We start from the raw sequence: 21,476 nt of genomic DNA, 5'->3' as shown, positions 1-21,476 counted from the left end.
CATCCTGTCAGTCGGTCATTATGTTCTGGGTGACTATTTCAGCCATAGCATTAATTTTAAACCTCCTGTAAGATGGGACGTGCTTTCAACATGTGCGCCAGTGGGAAAACATTTGTTGGCAGAAAGCAGTTTATGTAAGTATTATTGCTGCCAATGACTTTCTTCTTCATCTGATTTATATTGCAATATCCAAAAGACTCAAGGGCACAATGCTGTGAGAACGTACTCTGTCAGTACTGCCTACATTTCACAGGGGCATGAATAAATAGGTATTTCTTGTTAAGAAGCGGAAAACTATTTCCTCTATCTCAAGTAATTTAAAGTGCTCCTTTAATGCTATGTTCCCAGCCTTCCTTAGTATTTAATACTGTGTTATCAGCACTGTTGTAACACTGATAATTTGACTAGAACGGGGAAAAAAAATGTAGTTTTGCTTTTCTTCTCTCCAGTTATCTCTCAAAATATCGTACTGGCTCAAGCAACAAAGTTAGTGGGATTTACAGAGTAGCTTATTTTTACAAAAGAGAGAAACCGGTTTTGATTAGGTCAGACTAGATTAAGTCAGGTCAGGCTAGGCTAGGTTCGACCAGGCTAGGCTAGGCTGGGTGATGAGGAGCATGGAGACATTTGGGGTTAGAAACTCCTTTCTCAGGCATTGCAGCACTGTTCCTGCTTGGTGCTACACACAGTGACGTCGTGGGTGGGGGAAGAGGGAAGAGGAGGGCTGATCTCCCAGCAAACAGCTGCTGCAGCTGTGAAGAGAAAAAAGGAGAAAGAACAGGAGCAGCCGCGGCGATCTAACCCCTGCAACAGGTAATGTCCCCAGAGCGGAGGTGACTGAGGCACCTCAATGCGAAAAGCAAGGGGAAATAAAGCGGGGTGGGATGCGCCTGTGAGAGAAAAGCACATCTCTGGTGCGGGTTCTCTGCAGCTCTTCTCCTGCTGAGCTTGTAGTCTGTGGCAGGGTGGGACGGGGAAGGAGCAGAAGTTCAGACCAGCGTGAGTTAAAAGGAAACCGTGTCAGCGGAGGGGCTTTTCTGTCAGACCTGCCCTTCAGAAAAAAAAAAAAAAGGGGAAAAAAGGAACGTCGCTCTCTGGTTTCAGCGCGAGGGCTGCTTCCTCATGTGCGGCCAGCCAGCACAGGCTGACGGGCAACAGAGAGCGCGGTCACTGAGGCAGCCAGGGAGCGCGCAGCCTGCACCCCAACACCACCCGGGGACACTCAGTGATGGGGCCACAGCCCGTCGGGACATGCGGCTGCTGCTGAGTAAGGGGAGAAGGGGACATTTGGGAACATCCTCTGATGTGTACAAGACCCGAGTGGCCTGGTGATCCACATAGGCACCTAGGTTTTTCAGCTTGGGGAGGAGGTGGGTAAAGTGAAGCATTTCTGCTAGGCAAGGTTGACCACTGGCATTTTGGTGTGTTTGGTATAAAATCAGTCATAGCAAGCTGTGTGGAGCTGAGAACCAAAATGACAGAGATCATGTCCAGCCTTCTGGGTACCTTTGCTGCTAGTCCCATGCCTGCTTCTTTCATCTGTCAGCAATGCAAGGAGAGTACCAAAGTGTGCAGTGCTCTCGTGATGCCTTCAGTCTGAATGGCATTAAAATCAATTTGGAAGCATCGAAGCAGATCACACTACAAAGAATACAGTCATCAGCAATCCCATTTTGCAAACCAGGTGCTGGGAAGGCTGAGTGAGGTTTGCAAGGCCAGCCAGCCAGCCTGGGGCAGGGCTGTGAACTGAACTGCTGCCTGCAGGCAGCTGCTGGATTTGCTAGTCTGTGTTTTGCCTTCAAGGGTGTTGCAGAGGCAGACTCTGAGAGGTAAACATGCACCCATGCCTGCTGTGAGCCGAGGGAGCAGGAAATGTAATTAAATCCCATCTCTTGTGGCAGTGGCAGTGACCTTTCAAATAGAAGCAGATGGATGAACTTTCTGTTGTGACGCAAAACTGTTAGGACTGGGGAACAGGTTAACCTCAATTTGTTCCTGGCTACCTAGGAAAATGGACCAGCCATAACTCACTGGGGAAGAGAAAGAACATAGGGGACAATTACACTTCCATTTCCTGTGATTACACTGAAATCACCTCTTATTCTCTGCATATGTCTTCACTTCTGTCAAAGGCCTCTCTTTGGTTTTGGGTACATTTTGTGTGGGGATTAACACAGTAGGGTGAAACTCCATTTGGAGATCCGGCCACTCTTTCACACGGTGGTGAGCATCACTGTATGAAAGGTTGGTCCTCTGAGTAATGCTGGCACAACAACAATAAAGAAAAAGTTATTAATTTTTAGGTCACCTCAACCTTTTTGTTCCATCTCCGAACCTGAGAGACCTCCAATCTGATTTAGAGAACAAATTCAGTGATGGATTGCTTTTTCTGTATGAGGAAACAATGTCTGTAGTCAATATGCATTTGTATGCATGCAGCTGTAACCCTGGCCCTTTCAGAAACATGATATAGTACTTTATTCTGTCAAACAAGAAATTTGAAAGCATTTTAATATAATGACAAAGGTATTGAAATTTTGCCCAGAGAAGTTGTAGATGCCCCTTTCCTGGAAGTGTTGAAGGCCAGGTTGGCTGGGGTTTTCTGCAGGCTGGTCTAGGAGGAGATGTTTCACCTCATGGAAGGGGGACTTTGCACTAGATGAACTTTAAGGTCCCTTCCAACCCAAACCATCCTATGATTCTACACTGCCTGTCAGCACATCTCTATACTTCATGGAGAGTTTGGGGTACAACATCATGTGCCTATTTCAGAAGTCACCAGTATGTTTAAAAGATCATGAGTTTTAACATAAAACAGGCTAAACACTAGCATGAACTACAATTACAAGCATTCTCTTCATTACGCTCTGCTTAGCTAAGATTAAGCAGCTTAAGAATTGCAACGATGATAATTTTCTATCCAGCCAATGGAGGAAGGGTTCAGAAAATAAGCCTGAACTGCTGCAAGACAAGTTTTGAGGAAGAAAGACAGATATAACAAACTAGACTCCAGAAGAAGAGAGAAACTATGTACTCAGCTTGCATACAGTGCAAAGCCAACATGACAGCATCTGACCAAAGGGACTGGTGGAGAAGCTGACTGGAAAGACTGAAGAAGATTTTTACAGCTATTCCTATAACTTTCCTACCCATTACAAGCTCCAATAATAAGGCAATATATATCACAACATTTTTTTTTTTTCCTTTTTGCAATGTGTAGTGTCTCGTCTGGTGTTTCGTTGTTGTTTGTTTTTATTGTTACTTTACCACAAGAGAGGAAACATTCAGCAATAGAGTAGATGGAGTTTTGGGTCAATATTTATAGATCACGCTGTATTTTAGTCCAATTCAGCTGTATCATACTTTTTCCAAAAGGAATTTTTATGGATTGTCCCTTTTAGGGTCTTCATATGTCTTCCTGTCATAGTGTCAATGAATATTGACGTCTCTTAGGAGGTAAATTAGCCAACAAACCTTTCTGTGCTTATAGAAGTAATTATATGAATAGCAGTCATCCTGCATAACAGAAAGAGAGGAAGAAAGGCATTTTCTATGACATCCCTAGCATATATTTAAATTAAAAATTTAGATCAGTTTATCTAGGTCAATTTGCAAAAGCACATGATTGTGTTTTATATGGTCTTAGTACAATGCTCGGAATGAAGTATGTACATTTATCTTATTCACATATTTCTAAACACAGAAATTCAATGTGTTTGATAATGTGCAGATACAAATGAAAAATGGTTGGTGGCAGAGACATATCATGCTGACACGTACATGCTGTATGAAGAGACAACTTAAAGAGATCTTACTACTTATCGGGACAGGAAATAATTGGTGAAACACGGGAGATTAATTCTAGTACAAAATTAACAAATTTTTGACTACCATTTTTAAAAATGGTAGACAGTCCTTTTTATAACTGGCGGACATGCAAACCTCTCTCTCCAGAATAAGTGAAAGGAAAATATATGCTTGGGAAAGTGAAATTTTGAAGTTTCTGCAGAACCTACAGAGTTCTGCAGAGAGTCAGATTATCTATTAAAATTAAATCAGAATAGCCATAAAAATTAGTCTGCTTCAACAGAAGGAAATGCACTTTATTAAATACAATTTGAAACATGAATTGTGCAGAAAGACAAATATCTCATTTTAATGTGCATTGGGAAAACCCGTAGAGCAATTTGGTTAAAACGGAAGATCAGATATCCTTCAGGCTGCATTGAATAAAAACAGATCAAAACATGGCTTTCTGTTCCTTTTCCTCACCTGCATTTTTATGAACACTTGCACCTGTACTGTGTGCTGAGGACCTTGCAAATTATTTGTGTTGTACTCTAAGTTGCCTGAAGCAGAAGCTAGGGGCAAGTTTTTGGGGAAAAAAACAGGATTAACATCACCCAGATGCAGAAATCCAAATGCTGGTGCCTGCAAGAGTCCAGGTCCCACAGCAGAGCCATTGTGGCTGTGATCCTGCCCATCCCTCCGGTCCATCAAGGCAGAGCTAAGACCCGAGTGGGACTAGGCTCGAACCCACCACTCAGTGTTGTGTCTTTGCTTGGTTACTCTCTCCTTTGGAGACACAAATTTCACCGTATGGCCACAGATCTTCCCAGTCACTGGTGGAAGCTCAGTAAATTTTTCTGGGCATGCCTTAGGTATACTAATGAAGAGAGCTTTTGATCTGTGAGGGAGAATACTGTTCTGTGACTATTGACAGACACAGCCAGCTCCCATCGATCTGTTTACAATCTAGTTGTTTTGTTTGTTTTGTTTTGTTTTCTGATAAACTAACAAGTCCAACGAGGGTGCAATATCTAGAGATCACAATGTTTGAATGTTGTATTAAATAATACAGCTTGCTTTATCATATTCACCTCCACAGCATTACCATGAACACCTACCTCTTTGTGTATGACTTAATGCAGTTCTGTGGACATTCCTGGATATTTACAAATATGATCATCAGGTTCATGTCATTTGGAAAAGGTAGGATTCCTTCTATATTTTTCTTAAACATTTTAAGAGGCAGTAATACACAGAAACATTAAATCATAGACAAAGTTAGGATTAGGAATAGGGCATGCATAGCTCTGTGTGTCCAATACCAGTGGCTTTAATTTCAATGAGAAAAACACTGTTTCTTTTATTGAAAAGAATGAACAATTTGCTGGTACCTGCATTCTGCCTGTACTGCATCAGAAATGAAGCTCTTGTTTTACTAATGAGCTCTAATATTCAATAGTGTGCCAGCAACTTTAGATTTAGACACAGACCTAAATGTGAGTAGGTCGAGTCATTATGGTGAATATTAGTCTTACTGAAGCCACTAGGAGAGAATATCTTTGTGGTTACTGGATACAATTTTTTATCTCCCCAAACAGGACAACGTATTTCTATTTCTGTTGCTTGGAGTTAAGGCACAAAAGTAGAAAACTAACGACTGGAAATTCAAAATAATTTACAGATGGTGGGAAGTTGAAGGCACATGACATAGCTATCTTGTCATCTCCTTGTCTTAGGAAGTGTCATGGGTATAGATACAGGCAAGAACTGCCACATCTCATCATGTTTTATACCTTCCTCATTCATTTCCTCATATTTAGAAATATCCTAAAGGGATATCCCTAAACCAACTCATCCTGCACAATGGTTGCCAATGCATCAAATACAGGCACCCCCGTGCTTTTCTCAACTTCCTGCCTCTGTGTGAAAGCTGCAAACATACACAGAGTGGGATGCCTTTTCTCCTCCCTAAATCTTTGCTTCTGCTACCTTTCTGCTAAAGTTTGGTACTCTGTGAACTCTTTTTTATTGTCTTCAGGGGCAACAGAGCAAGAGCAAACTGAGCAGCTGGTCTGGACTTTTACTGTATAACTGCCCTCCAATTTTCCTCTTCACTTTTTCTGTAGATTCGTTGGCCGACACGTTTTACTCCATAGGACTTGTGATGCGCCTTTGTCAGTTGTTATCTGTCCTGGAGATCCTGCACATCCTCATTGGCATTGATAAAAGCCGTTTCTTCCCCAGGTTTTTGCAGGTATGTCCGTTTCTCAAGACCCTCCTTCCAAAATGTACACACTTCAGCCATAGTTGGCCCTGGGGACAAGCCCAGGTTGAACTACCCTGCATGGTCCACTTGCACCTTTCCTCAGGGAGCTTGGTCCTGCTAATGGTTTGCTAAGTGCAAGGGTTATATATGAGGGAGCTCTCGCCTCACAACAGAGCTGGCATGGGAAGGAGCTGCTCTTGTACCTCTTTCTGAATGAGACTGAGTAATGAGTGCCCCAACACTGCCATAGGTACAGGGTAAGCAGAGCGCCACAGGTGGCTGGGGCTACGGCCTCTCTGGCCAACATGTCTGCAGCCAGGAGGCAACATGTTCGGAGGCTAGGTTTTACTTGCTAGTTCTTTTCCATGTTGCTTGTTTTTTCCTCACTGACATGTGGATATTTATTTTTAGACAAGCACAAGACAATTTGTTGTGCGGAAGCAAAGACATGCCAGTGGGAAAACCACCAGCACCTCGAACCTCCTGAACTGCTAGAGAGGGAACTGGGTTTGCTGGAGTTCATGGAGAGTGAAAGGAAAAGAATTGGTTAAGAATAAGAAAGAGAAATCAAGGCACAGGAGAATTGATGAGAATTGTCATATTCTTACTGTAGGGTCACACAAACATACATATGCAAATCATGGCAACATGCTCATGCTGCCAGAGGTTTTCAGGGTGTATGTTCAACTGTAGGCAGAAAACCAGCCTCAGGAACAGATGCTACAGCAGAAAACAAGATGATTCTCTGACGTTTTCCTTACCACACTCTTGTTTTCTGTTGGAGTTAAACACAGGTTTGGGTATTTTTATTAATGCATTGGAAAAAGTAAAAATGTTTACTTGAATTTACCTTCAAGCCTTCCCAATCCTTAGTATTTGAATAGTGGTGAAACTGGTGTTGCTCTCAGCGGTCAGAAGGTAGAAGAATAAGAGTAATTAGTTGTGTTTTTAGTTTTCTGGGTAGCCCATTTTTGTCAAATGACATATTACAGGGGTGAAGATGTTCCTCTTTTTAAATCTCCATTAGAAATTGATTGACTAATAGAGATCTCTGTTCTTCACGCTGCTCACCAAGTACAGTATCACATTTGTCAAAATGCAATTAATGTTTTTTCCCTGCTTAAATCTACATACTCTTACACTAATCCGGATTTGAGAAGAAAAAAAAAAAAAGAAGAAAAAAAAAAAAAAGGATCAGATCTAATGTAACCTTTAACAAATGTCATGTCATTTTTTGGAGGGAAGACCAGCCCAATAGGGCTGACAGACCTCAAAGAAGGTTTGTCCTAGCAGAGTTTATACATTTCAAGCCCTGACATGGTCTGTACTTTTTTCTACCTAACCCTTTAGAAGCAGAGATAAGGGAGACCTGCACAAACGCTGCTCTGTACCACCACAAAAATGTTAGATGTGAACTGGATAATCTGAGCAAGAAAATAGTGACCTGTCTGGGCCACTGCAATTACTGCAGTGCTCTCAAGGGAAGCACAGAGAAGCTGGGTCAGGGAAGGATTCAGCACAGCGACTCCCAGCATTTACCTCACAACAAAAACAGCTTTGGATTCTTACTTGGTTATTTCCCTAAGTGTTCTCTCAACACAAAACCAACTGTCTTACCTTTATGTTAGCATCATTTTCATGCTGTCCAAGCAAAATGTACAGGCTTTTGGATATATATTCTGCCTTGTCACACCTTCCTTCGTGCCTCTTGGAAAGAGTATATATCTTTTCAACAACATACTTGGAAAGGATACAGCTTACCTTACCACAGCCTGGTAACTGGACTACTGCAGATAGGGCACTAGCAATAGTTTCGTAGTGGTTGCCCAGTTCTGTGTTCCCATCAGCTTTTCTGCCTTTGGGCTTTAAACCCTTTGATGCTATGTATTATCCCTTGGGCTATGTATATCCATGCACATTCACAGCTAAGTTAATCTCAGAGGTGATCACTAGGAAGAGAGAAGAGGTGACTGGCCATTCCAGGGAAGCACAGGGATGGAGGTAATGTCAGCTTGAATAAAACAAGCTGCAAGCGCTCCCCTCTAACAGTTGATTGTGTCGTAGACACAGTAGCAGAGAGAAGCTGTAAGCACTGTTTGGATGAAGAATTTACTTCATCAGCTTTGAGATACACATTACAGGTAGTGGAAAAGCAAGCTCAGAGGTGTTTTCAGGAAAACCTACTTGGGACAGCCTCATTGAGGAACAGCCTCAGGCCACCAGACTTTTAAGAAGGGTTAGGTAGGCCAAGGCCAAGTCACACCACAGAAGGAAGATAGGTCTCATGCGATGGGTGCTCTGGAGAAAGGGAAGCCAAAGGAGGGGCACAAAGTTGGTGCAAAGGTGTGACTTTCACAGCATTTGCAGCTTGAGTGATTGAGAGGAGGCCAAGGGAAGAGAGTAAGTGTTATGTCATCGCAGTTGCCTAAACAGAGAATAATGAAATTTAGTATTCTGGTCTGAAAGTAAAAGCTGATGGCACTAGTACTTCTGCAAAGGAGAGAGTATTAAAGATGCAAGACTGGTGTTTTTATGAACAAAATCCACAAGCTATATAAGGGTTTCTGATACTAGTTATGATACTGCACAGTCATGGTTATTAAAAAATGGAAGTGAATGTGCCTGCTTCTGCTCTGGCCTCAGCTAGTCTGATCTGTTCTGTTTCGCTTACTTGCTTCAAATGCTCAGGCTGCCTTATGGAAATTTACGCTGTTCGACAGCACTTGCTGTATCCCGTGAGAGACCAGTGCTGGGAGGGGAAGGAAACTCCAGTTTAACACAAAGATCAAGAAGGAATGAAAAATGAAACCATTGTATTTATGCTTGGTGAGGTGTTAGCACATACTTCCTTTTATGAACATGAAAACACTGGACTTCTGTTTTTTCTTTGTTTTTCTTTTTTTTTTTTTTTCTTTTTCCTTTTTTTTTTTTCTTTTTTAAGCAAGAGAGTAGTGGCAGAGAATACCATATTTTCATTTGTTAAAGTGACGGATGATTGATAAAAAAATAAGCTGCAGCTTAGTGGTTCATATACATGTGTATGTAAGCATAGGTATATACACATGCCTGCATGTGTGTGCCTCTAAGGGCATAACACAAAGGGACATTTTCTGGAATCTCCTCCTCTTCGGGTAGCAGCCTGCCACCCCTTGCTGCAAAGCTCCCCAGCCTCTCACTAACAGCTGCAGACGCAGCTCTGATTTCCCTGAGTTGGAGAAGGTGTGAGTGCTATGAAAGAAAAGGTCACAATGTCTTGAGGGGGAATAGGAGTAAGCAAGCAGGCAAGCTCCTAATTTAGATGGAAAGGGGGTGTGATGCCACGATCCATCCTCGTGAAGTCATCACATGTGCACTGGGCAGCCAGGCCTGCGTGCTGCCTAGCGAGTTTGCTTGGGAGCAAGGTCACAGGTGGTGTTCAGTCTCAGTCTCTGTGGCAGCTTAGTGCATCCCACATCTTGTTGGCTGAGACTGCAGTCTAGCAGGAGCAAAAGACCCACAGGGGACCTGCTTTGTGTTCCCTGCTATTGCAGGTGCTTAACCTGCTTTACACAGCCTGATCTCTGACTTAATTGTGTGCAACTAATGCAGCTGATTGCTTGCACCACTGCCCTGTCCATGCAAGAGTCCTGTGGCAGAGGAGATCTGCTGAGCCCCAGATAGGCAGTACTTGCCACCTCTCGTGCATCTGCTTGTGCCTGGGGAGAGAAGGAGCACTGCAGCCTCTCCCTCTCCCAGGCCATGAGCTGGGTCTCCACAGCTGCTCTGTCTCATCAGTCAGTGCTCATGCTTTTGAAACTGCTGAGGGTGGTTACTTGTCTACTGCTCACCCTTGTTTCTCATTGAAATAATGATCAGCTCCCAACCACTTGATCATACAATTTTCTAGCACTTTTGCACCCAGCACCACCTGTTGGGGAGTGAGTGACTGTTTGAAAAATCTGCCAGCTCTCACATCAAAAAAATACACTGGCCTTTTCATTATCATGATATAGCTTTTGTCTCCAAGTGAGACAATTCCCTGAAATATCTGTAACACTAACAGAATTGCAGAATTCTCTCTCCACGGCCCAATCTGAATGTAGAGTCCGTAACAAATTGCCTCCACTGCCAGCGCTGTACCATCTTCAACCAAAATCCTTTTAACTCGGATTCATTATTATTATTATTATTATTATTTCTCTCTAGCACACAATCCCATTCAATACTCACACTACTTTTTACCTTTGTTATGACTTCCCTCTTGTGATGGTTGTCCCACTATGCTTCTCCTATCTCTGTTATAACTGGTTTCTGATCCTGCAGCAAGACTTCCAGTTTCCCCACTTTCTTGCCAGGTTCCTCAGCGTACACAGGCCTTATTAACTTTCACTCTGTTTCCTGGCCTGTCAACACCCTGCCTTCTTAGAAATCACTTCCTGAGTTAGGGACCAAAGGGATCGACTGCACAAGATGACAGACTTGATAGAGAGGTTGCAAAACCATTTCAACTGTTGTGGTCTCTCAGTTCTTTCCAAGATGAGGAACTAGATCTGCAGGGGATGGATATGCTCTCTTTCTGTATGAAAAACTGCATTCACATAATTTTGCTGAATAGTGAAGTGACAGCTGTATGTTTTCGTGTCTGCTTTATCTGACAAATGCGGTTTGCAAAAAAATAAAAATAAAAAAAAATAGTCTGTAGCCAAAACATTCCACACAAAAACTGGTAAACATGATGCAGCAAAACTACTGCACAAACTTGCTAAGAGGCTGATTCCTGTTTTAGTTTAAGGAAGGAGTGACAGGAAGGGGAAAACCAGTGAAGAAGAATGACCACACTTAGAAAAATCACCATGTTAATTGGTTTCCATTTCATGACTTTTCAGAGGCTTGACGTCTTACTCATAACATCATTCCAATCTAAGATGGTTTACGAAAACGTGACTCCATGTGCCAGTTGATATAAAAATAAAAAAAATAAAAATGAAGCCATACTGATGCAAAACAGCTGAAAGTAGGCACATTTCCCCTTTAACACTTTCAAACAGACTGTAAATCAGACTGAACCAGTATGGTTCTGTGATAGTTTCACGGGAGACTCTCAGCAGTACTGAGTACTACAGCTATATTTGTTTTACAGGACAGGGCATGAATATGGATATGAAACTTATCCAAGAAAGCTGCAAAAAGATATACTTGTTTTTAAATTCTTGAGCTCTAGTATTGACTAAATATTTTTTTTTAAGCTAGAGATGCTGCCTTTTAATCTATGTTTCTAGCTTTTATTTGTAAAGGCATACCTTGTGGGTCAGCTAAGGTTCAACCACTAGGAAAATGTAGTTATAACACAAATATTATGGCAGCAACTGTCATAAATGATAAGCTGAAATCCATCAGTTCTGGCCAGGAATAAGGATGGAAGAAAAACAAGAAATTCTACTTTTCTTCCTACCTTCTGCAAATCTTCTGTGAGGGAGATCCCTCAGGATCCAAATCTCCAAGCTAAGGAAAGCAGGGCTGGGATTGTGAGACTACCACTTTCTTACATAATGCTTGCCCAAGAGTCTTCTGCATCCTGTGGCCTCCTAGGCAGCCCCCAGGCAAGGAGGTCAGTGCTGCAGCTTGCCCCACAGGCACTGGGGCACAGCAGGTGTTACCCTTGCTCACAAGAGCAAGACCATTTTAATCTTATTTTAAATTCAGCTGTCTCATCCACAGATTTATTGGGCTACAAACCCAAGTCATCCCCATTGGCAAGCAAACCTCCACCCTTACCATAGTAGATATATCACTACAGGCCTGTCAGTCTCTTCACTTCCTGGTAAAATTTTGGAGAAAATATTTCTGGGAGTTATTGAAAAACCCCTGAAAGACAATGCGGTCACTGGTCACAGCCAGCATGGGTTCACAAGTGGAAAGTCCTATTTAATGAACTTTATTTCCTTTATGACAAGGTTACTCAACTAGTTGACCAAGGGAAGCCAGATGATGTAATCTTTCTGGATTTCAGCAAAGCTTTCATACTGTTTTTCACAGTATCCTACCAGACCAAACATCCAGCATACAGCTACACAAATCCATAGTACGATGGGGTGAACAACTGGCTGTTGGGTGGGACTCAAAGGTTTATAGTAAATGGAGTTACATCAGGCTGGTGGACAGTCACTAGTTGTGATCTGCAGGGCTCCATTTTAGGGACAGTTTTCAATATTTTCATAAGTGACTCGGCTGCAGAACTTGAAGGTACACTATGTAAGGAAGTTTGTAGATGACACTAAATTGGGAGGAGCGGTTGACTCTTGTCAAGGGTAGACCCCTTGCAGAGTAATCTTGACAAATTAGATGGTTGGGCAATCACCACCAATCTGAAGTTTAACAAGAGCAAGTGCCAGATTCTGCATCTGGGAAGGGGCAGCCCTGGTTGTATCTATAGACAGGAGGATGAGAGGTCAGAGAGCAGCTCTGCAGATAAGAATCTGGGTGTTTTGGTCAATGGCAGGTTGAATGTGAGTCAACAGTGTGTCCTGGCAGCCAAAAGGGCCAACCGTAAGCTGAAGTGCATCAGGCATGGTGGCATTGCTAGCCGGTCAAGGGAAGGGATTATCCTGCTCTGCTCTGAGCTCGTGCAGCCCCACCTTGATCTGTCTGCAGTTTTGCGTGTCACAGTATGAGACGGGCATAAAACTATCAGAGAGCCTCCAAAGGAGGGCAAAAGATGGCTATGGGTCTAGAGGGCAAGATGTATGAGGTGCAACTGAGACCCCCTGGTTTGTTCAGCCCCGAGCAGAGCAGGCTGAGGGGAGGCCTCATGGCAGCCTGCAGCTCCCTCACGAGGGGTGTGTAGGGGCAGGTGCTGAGCTCTGCTCTCTGGGGACAGCGACAGGACCTGAGGGACGGCATGGAGCTTGGACAGGGGAGGGTCAGGCTGGGGGTTAGGGAAAGGGTCTGCACCCAGAGGGTGGTCAGGCACTTGGACAGGCTGCCCAGGGCAGTGGTCACAGCACTGAGCCTATGGGAGTTCCAGAAGTGTTTGGACGATGCTCTCAGACACATGGTTGGATTTTTGGGTGGTCTTGTGCACAGCCAGCAGTTGGATTTGATGATCCTTGTGGTTCCTTTCCAATTGAGGATATTCTGTGATTCTGTGATCACACTGCCAAGAGATGAGTGCCCATGGGGTCTTGAACAAAAGGTATGCCAAGAAATGAATGTTCATTGGAGTCTGTGTAAAACAAATCAGATTGACCTGTGTCCTCCTGTTTTGCCAAAATGACACTGAAATGAGAGCTACAGAAGATGGCATGTGAATTCACAATTCTTTTTCCCTTTCAGATCACTGAGAGAATAATTGTTTTATTTGTCGTGATCAACAGTCAGGAAGAAGTTCAAGGGAAATACATTGTGTGTGTTTTATTTTTCCTTTGGAATTTATTAGATGTGGTCAGGTAAGAAGTCAATGGTGAAATTGTGAAGGGAACACGGTTAATTCTTGCAAGCAGAGCCCTGCCCTCCCCCCAGCCCATTTTGCATGCTCATCATTTCATTATATCAAAATTGTCAGAAAAGCACATTATTGATTTTAAAGAAAAAGTTGGACCTCGTAAGCTACCTATTGATTTTTAGAATAATTGCCATATCAAAAAGACAGTGTGATTTTACACAGATCACTGCATTAATATTTCTAGTTCAAAGGATTTGACATTCTTAACAAAAATGTGTAAGGGAATCACAACTATCTCCTGAGGAGCGGTAATTTCCCAAACTGATTTACAATCATATTTTTTTTTAATATTTAAGAGCACATCAGTTTATTTTAACATAATGTGTTTACACAAGACTGACAGCACGGTAAGGCAGCACACGCAGAACTTCTTACTAAGACCAAAAGATTATTCTGGGTTAATTGCACTGTGCTTTTCAAACAGCCAAGGAGCACCTGCTGCAGAGAGTGAGAGTTTTAGTATAGTTGGACATAAATCACACCACAGAGAGAACTCACATGAGGCAAAATAGATAGGAACACAGTCCAGGATTTTTATCCCAAAAGTTTTGTACAATGAAAGGTGTCCAGTCCCTCTCCCTGGTAAAATGTGATGGTGAAAATTCTATCTTGATGATTTTTGCATTGGTACCTGCAGTCAATAACATTTTTCAAATGTTATTTAGGCCTCTGTGGATCTCAGTTTGTAGACTTACAAGGAAGGTGTATGGAGTTAAGAAGTGTTCAAACAAGACACAGCCCTCATGACAGCCGCCATACAGAAGCAAATATCTTTATGTATTACATACCACCTGTTAAAATAGCTCTCTGCTGTTTTGAATACATTATTTTCAGGACTGACTGGGGAATATGGATTTGGGCAGCAGAGGAAATGTGTGTTACAAAAGAGAGCTGAAAAAGGAAAACGACTGTTAGTATTGATAAGAAAGATTTTAAGTCAGCTTCAGATTATTTGTACTACATGTGTCAGTAAATTACTACATCTGAATTATTTCGCTTATCACTCCATTCCATTTCTTTTTGAATTTTATAAAGCTAAAAAAGTAGAACTTAATCTCAAATGAAAACATTCTGTGCAGATATGGAGAGGCCAAAAGTGTAAATAATATTAGCTGTTCAGTCCTGACAATACATAATTATTTTCCATCATTGCTAAAGAACATGGTCCAACATCACAGCAATAACAGTGACTCTTTAATAAGCAAAATACTGTGGTCTGAAGCAGCAAATAAACAATTCAAACAAGAATGCATAAAATAACTCATAGTGAATTAGAAATCATTTCTGGTTTATTTTACAGCATCTGTGCTGAGCCCCAGCAACCAAAGCAACACATGTCTAAAAGTATGCTGGAAATTGTCCCATCTGTCAGCATACTGGTCCTAAAGTATTATAAATTCTTCATTCTTCAGGGACATACATATCCTCTGCATTATGGCTGATGATATACTGAGGGCATATACTGTGAAGCTTCCCATATTTGAGCTTTCTTGCTTATACTATAAACAGTCCAATAAGGTATAGAGAGAGAAAGTACCTGTCTCCTTTTTGTGCTAGGTTGAGATTATTCCTTAAAAACACTAATGAAAAAAATTGAGACAATCTGGAGGTTGTGGAGGGCAAGCCTGAGAGATGGTACGTTTCCAGCCTATCAAACTCCTCTTCTATAATGTGGGAATAATATAATAGTAGTCAAATGAATGAATACATGTACAGAAAGTTTATTTAATTCTGGTTCTATCTGTCAGAAACAGTTCTGGCTAACAGTGGCTTACAAATCTTTTTTTAGATATGTCTAGCATGACCACAGGTCAAAGAGCCTTCCAAATAACCCCCCCCCCCAAAAAAAAAAAAGTGATCAGATAAATTTCTCCAGTATCTGGAAAACCACTAGTTTGTTTGTAGATCATACACGCTCATTAGATCACTTTTGGAGACTGAAATCCTGGTCTCCTAGTGCGCAACACCAACACCCACATTAAAAAAAACAAACAAACAAACAAAAAAAAACTGCATTACATTGGACTGTAGCTGCTTTTTAACCAGTGACTCCTCCTGATGCCTGGAGGAGGGGCAGCTGTTGTGCTATAGAAGAGTGAGTACCTTTTATTATCTCACTGTTTAGCCTCCTCCACCAGTGCTTTAGCCATTTCAGCAGCTGTAAATCAGCATTTTGTCAATCCCAAGCAACAGTCAGACACTATATGCCCCTCTCAGTTGTAACAACCCTATCTGAAATTTGTTTTCTGATGGACTGATGTGAAATCTTGTTCTTTTCTGAGAACACCTTTGGGTCGGAGGGCTGTATTGCTGTCTGACTGCTCTAGGTAGCACCGCAGACAAGGCTTCTGAAACAATGAACCATCAATTTTCAGACCTGAATACCAGCCGACCTGAACAAAATTTCTGCAGATCTGCTCTGAAAGATTCTCAGATGTTCACCTCCACACTCTTCTGCAACTGCCTCAGATTCTTCAATAGTATTTCTTTAAATAGAAAGAAGCTTATAAAGATGCTTATAAATAAACATTCTTTAAATGCTTGTTCCTTCTGAGTCATCTGCTCTTCTGTTGCTGCAGGTACACTTACAACATGTTAGCAAGGACAGGAATATACTACCTACCACTGACGTGGCTGAACTTCTCACTGTGCATCCTGCTCTACCCCCTTTCTGTTCTGGCTAAAGGTGAGGAGATGGCCAGGCTGGATGGGGCTTTGAGCTCCTGGTTTAAGGGTTGGTGTCCCTGGGGATGTTGGAATTGGTGGTGGATCTTTAAGGCCCCTTTCAACCCAAACTGTTCTATGATTCTATAGGAAGGGGACAAACCACTTGCTTCATTAATCTTCTCCAATAAAATGTGATCAGTTTGATTGTCATTTGTGTTTTTAAGATATTTTGTGTTGCCAAAGTACTTATAATTGTTTATGTACTGTCTTATTAACCTCTGTATCACCTATCTCCCTCTTTTCTGTACTTTTTTTTTTTCTCCTTATTTGGGGTTCTGTTTGCTTCTTAACAGTACAGGAAAACACTTATCTTTCTGGATAAACAAAATAGCTCCTTGAAAGACACACAAATTCCCCATTCCAGACTGACCACATTAGCCTACAAATAGCAAAGCTGCCTGTTCCCCCACTGAACCTGACACTAGCAGCTTAGGCCATGCTCAGTTGCTTATCACACACCAGCAAATGTCCCCACTGAGATCAAACTGCCAAGCGTGCAGCTATGGCAGTGGCAGAATTTGTTTTTGAACAGTAAACTTTACTAATTCTAGTGTTAAGAACAATTGGCATCTCAGACCTATGAAACTGAACTCAAGGAGAAAATAGCATGTATATATGCATACAAACAATACGCTAAATTCGGTATATAATAAGGCAATCTGTGCCTTCCAGGTAACTGACTTTTTTACATGAAGCTTTTTGATGATCTTCCACCTCCTTTTGGCTAAAGATTTCCTGTGTTATGTTACAGCATTTGCAATCTACGTATCGCTGCCTTATTTTGAAACTTTTGGGACATACTCCATCAAGCTACCATTACCATTCGCCTTCTCAATCTACTTCCCCTATGTTCTGAAAATGTACCTGCTAGTACTGTTTATAGGTAAGTATCTTATCTTCCAGAAAGCCAACTCGCAGCACAGCTGCAATACTTATAGCAACTAAAAATCAAAATCGAATCAGTCCAGCTCCTTTCAGAAACTCTAAATCTCTCTGTAACATCTACCGAATACTACAGCTTGGTTCATCACCAGCTGGTTTGAATTCTGATATCTTTCAAACACAAATAATTGGTTCTGAAACACGGTGTTTGCATTGGAGGGTTAAAAATAAAATATATATGTATATATATAAAAGTACTTTAATGATCTTGGCCTTACATATACTTACGGAGATGTTTTTAAAATCAATTTCCATTTGGTCACACGCTCATTCTATGCTACCCTTCCTTACTCATTCCTCCCAGCTGGCAATGAAGACTTACATTTATATTAAAACTTCTACAGCCAATTTAACAATCAAAGGGGTGGCAAAGAAAATCCCAAAATTGTGTATAAATAGACTTCTTCTTTTCAACCATATATTGTTGAAAAATTTGAACTATAGCTAACCTTACAGCCAAGCCTTTGTTCTGTCATTGGTTTTAATGCTAACTGGAATAATCTCATCGCTGTAATGATCTGTTATTCAGTTCACACAAGGGACTGTTCAGGGTTGCCAGCCAAAGACTCATACTGTTCCTCCTAAATGAATTAAAGCTGCTGTGGTCTCCCCTCTCTTGTTCTTACATCATTTTGTGTTTTAATTCAGGTATGTGCTTTATCACGCAGAACCTCTTCTCAGAAAGGAAGGCTCACCTAGGCACTGGCAACATCAAAAAGAAAAGAAGCTAAGTTGATATCTTGCTTTGAAATAAGAAATACACTCCCAGTGGGCTGCTGCGTATTATAAGCAAAGAAAAATAAGACAAAGATTTTCAATGCACAACTCCTGTTTGGATGCACATTATCCAGCTGTGTTGAATTTTCAGAAAACAAAGGTCTCTAATGCTCCTACAAAAAGAGCTGCTCTGAATAACTAGATAGTTTTTCAAGTTTTGCCTTCAAATGTCAGGAATTTTTAAAATGAATATATTTTTTCTAACATATATAAGAAAACTCAGGAAAAAAAATTGAAAAGGGTGCCTCGACCCACAATTACACTAACAATACTTGTTTTCCTGTTAATTCTTGCCTCATCAGCAACAGGTATTCTGCAACAACAACAAAATTATTTAATGTGTGATTAGTCTACATTAGGCAAACATATATGTTTATATATAAATAAATATTAAATTGGTTAGAACTGGAATCTCTCAAGGAGCCGAAGCTGGAAACCTGTGAGATTCACCAGCTGATTAGCCCCGAGCATTCACAACAGATCCTTTCACCTCACAAAAAAGACTCTAGAAAATGCAACTAAAGCAAGAAGGCAAGTGACCTTGGTCACTTGAGAAGTTACTCATCGACTGTATGCCCAAGGGGATATTTAAGGGGCATAAACAAAGCTTGTAATCATGTTTCTGACAGACATTAAGAATCTTTTTCCTTGCAAAGATTTTTCTTCCATGCTGAACAGCAAACAGGTGACCAAAAGAAATGTGATCAAGCCAGACTAAATATATGTTGTTCTTTGAAGTGAAGGTCATGACCATCAAAACCCATGTACAAAATTCTGCTTTTTGTAGAAGATGCAGTTTTACTCAAGTGCATTGCCCCTCATACTTCTGTAGGACGATCTGTGAGAACAGGGACAGAATACAGTCTCTTTGAAACTGGGTGTCAAGAACATGGATAACAGCCCAGGGAACTCTGTATAGTAGAAAATAGACCATACTTGCTGCACAAATTGCTCAGAGGTAGACAGGGGCTTTTCTTATGTTTCATTTGTATTGCTTATCATCTGCATTTGAGTTCATGCAGGTGGGGAAGAAAAGTGAAGCTATTTTTAAAAAAAACTTGGATGAAACCTTGGGGGAGAGAGTTAAAAGCAGAAAAAATGCATTCATGTTACGAAGAGGCTGTTGTTACAACTTTCTAAGCCATGCAGCTTAAGAGGGGGTTCAGACTGTTGTAACTGGGAACAACTGGGGCTAGTCCGTATGAGCTAAGCTGTTATGAAAAGTCACCTACTATCGTTTTTATTCAATGTATGTGGCAGACAATGCCTGCAGACTGCTGTGACTACTGGAGTATTTATGAAGCATAAGCAACAGGGTCACACATGCAATAGTTTAATGGGCAACCCCGGATATTTTGAAAGCGCTGCAGACAGAGTTAGTAACTCAGACCTTATTAGACACAGAGGTACTTTCACTTTGCACTTCTGTCAGACCCAAACTGATTCAAGTGTAGACAGTCTGGATAAAGAAGAGCATAAAGCAGCTGAAGAGGATGGCAGCTTTAAAGAAGAGAGCCCAAAGAAGAAAACTTCATAATCAAATGACTATAACACACAAAAGGTGAAACAGAGACACGTTCCCCTCTGGCAATTCAATATAATGCTTTTGGTGTAAAACTGTATAGAATCAACATCCTGTATGAGGAAGCATGACATATATTGTGTTGAGTTTACGTGGCAAGTATTTGGCAGTGGGGAAGCTGCAGGGATGGCTTCTGTGAGAAGAGGCCAGGAGCTGACCCCTTGCCAGACACAAGCAGTTCCAACTGGCTCCAAAACAGAGCCACTGTGGGACAACACCAAGCCTGTTAACAATGCTGGCTGCACCTCTGAAAACATATTTACAAAAGGGTAAAACAAAATGTGCAGCAGCTGTGAGGACGAGGAGTGAGAAAATGTGAGATAAACAACCCTTCAGACATCAAGGTGGGAAAAAGGAAGGGGGAGGAGGTGCTCTAATCATTACAGCAGAGCCTTGCAGTCTGTGAAGACCTTGGTGGAGCAATGCCCCTGCAGTTTGTGGTATACCACATCGGAACAGATCTTTGTGCTACAGCCTGTGGAGGACCCCACAGCAGAGCAGACGGTTACATCCTGAAGATGCAGCCATGGAAAGCCTGTGCTGGAGCAGACTCCCGGCAGGAACTGTAGCTTGAGGGACCCATGCTAGTGCAGACTTTTCTAGATGAACTGTGCCCACGGAAATGATGCGTGCTGGAGCAGTTCTCAACCGCAGCCCATGGGAAGGACCCATGCTGGAGTGGTTTCTGAAGGACTGCGTCACATGGGAGGGACTCCACACTGCAGCAGGGGAAACGTGTGATGTGGAAGACACAGAAGAAACGAAGTGTTGCGGACTGATCACAGCCTCCATTCCCCATCCCTCCTGCACCACTCAGAGGAGTCAGGAATGAAGAAGTAAAGTTGAGCCTGGGAAGAAGAGGGAGGTGGGAGGAAGGTATTTTAGAGCTGTGCCTGTGCTTCTCACTGCCCTGTTTTTATTTGGCAATAAACTGACCTTCTCCCAGTCAAGTTTGTTTGCCCGTGGTTGTAACTGCTAAGGAATCACCTTGTCTTCATCTCTACCCTACCCATGAGATTTCTCACAGTTTTCTCCCTGTCCTCTTGAGGAGGCAAGGTAGGCACCCAGCAGCCAACCAACATTGAGAACCACCACAGATACTCCTACTAAGCCATGGTTATTAGTTTATGATTTATATATACATACATGCATACGTATATCAGGATGCAACACTCCCCCTTTGCATTTATTCTTATAGCTGGCTAAAAGACTGGAAATGTAGAAGGATTTTTCAAGTCACTGTGAGAAGAAACCCCACAGTGACGTTATTTTCAGGAGACTCCCCCACCCTACTTCTTGTGCAGAGCTAACTTGGGGCAGGCCACAAACTCTGCTTTACTTAATTTCTGGAAAATAAAACTCAGGATTGGGCAGGCAAAAAGGTGCCTTAAAAGTTTCCTAACTTAATTTTTGGGAACTTACACCTTTGATCAAAATTTAACTCAGTCTTGATATCCCAGCTCACCTGTATCCCCATTCAAGTCATATATTGGAATTCTGATATTGGAATAAAAATAAGTGCTTTTCTCTCATATGTAAACAGACAAAAAGAACCAACTGCACAGACAAGGTGGAAGGAGCATCACTAAGAAGTGATATATAATTGAAAGTGACTAAACAGTATCCTTCTATTCCTAAAGAGCCTATCACGTATTTCTGCCATTAAAAAAAAAATCATATAAATAATGGTGTAGAAGTAGAATTGTAAGGATTATATGTACAATCATTTATTATTTTTATAAGCCATTATTTATTACTATTTTTGTTTGCCTACAGAATGTCTATACTGGAGTCACAAGAACATGTCCTACTGATCTCTTCATCACCAACTCCCTTTTTGCTGCCTTCTCACATACTGAAAATGCAGTAGCAAACAACTTGTCCACCTCAGTCCTTGAAAGTCAGTCTCCACA

At 41.7% G+C, this 21,476-nt stretch overlaps 1 protein-coding gene across 1 annotated transcript; it reads left to right on the top strand.

The window, feature by feature from the left end:
* Positions 1-670: 670 nt before the first annotated feature.
* Positions 671-20,513, top strand: HACD4 (3-hydroxyacyl-CoA dehydratase 4). The gene is made up of 7 exons (XM_068665961.1): positions 671-813; positions 4,889-4,992; positions 5,916-6,043; positions 13,367-13,479; positions 16,115-16,221; positions 17,014-17,145; positions 17,853-20,513. Exons 2-7 carry the CDS (start codon positions 4,896-4,898, stop codon positions 17,933-17,935), a joined length of 660 nt encoding a protein of 219 aa, XP_068522062.1. The 5' UTR covers positions 671-813; positions 4,889-4,895; the 3' UTR covers positions 17,936-20,513.
* Positions 20,514-21,476: the final 963 nt, after the last annotated feature.

Source organism: Anas acuta, chromosome Z (assembly GCF_963932015.1).
Source record: "Anas acuta chromosome Z, bAnaAcu1.1, whole genome shotgun sequence".
Lineage (NCBI taxonomy): Eukaryota > Metazoa > Chordata > Aves > Anseriformes > Anatidae > Anas > Anas acuta.
Note: the sequence above shows the minus strand (reverse complement) of the source record. Positions and strands in the feature narration are given on the sequence as shown.

Bases quoted from the DNA above. Each gene is read 5' to 3' on its own strand.
- HACD4 (XM_068665961.1), top strand. From the start codon at position 4,896: ATGAACACCTACCTCTTTGTGTATGACTTAATGCAGTTCTGTGGACAT. The intron at 4,993-5,915 runs GTAGGATTCCTT...CTTTTTCTGTAG, and splicing joins GTTCATGTCATTTGGAAAAG to ATTCGTTGGCCGACACGTTT. The intron at 17,146-17,852 runs GTAAGTATCTTA...GTTTTAATTCAG, and splicing joins CCTGCTAGTACTGTTTATAG to GTATGTGCTTTATCACGCAG.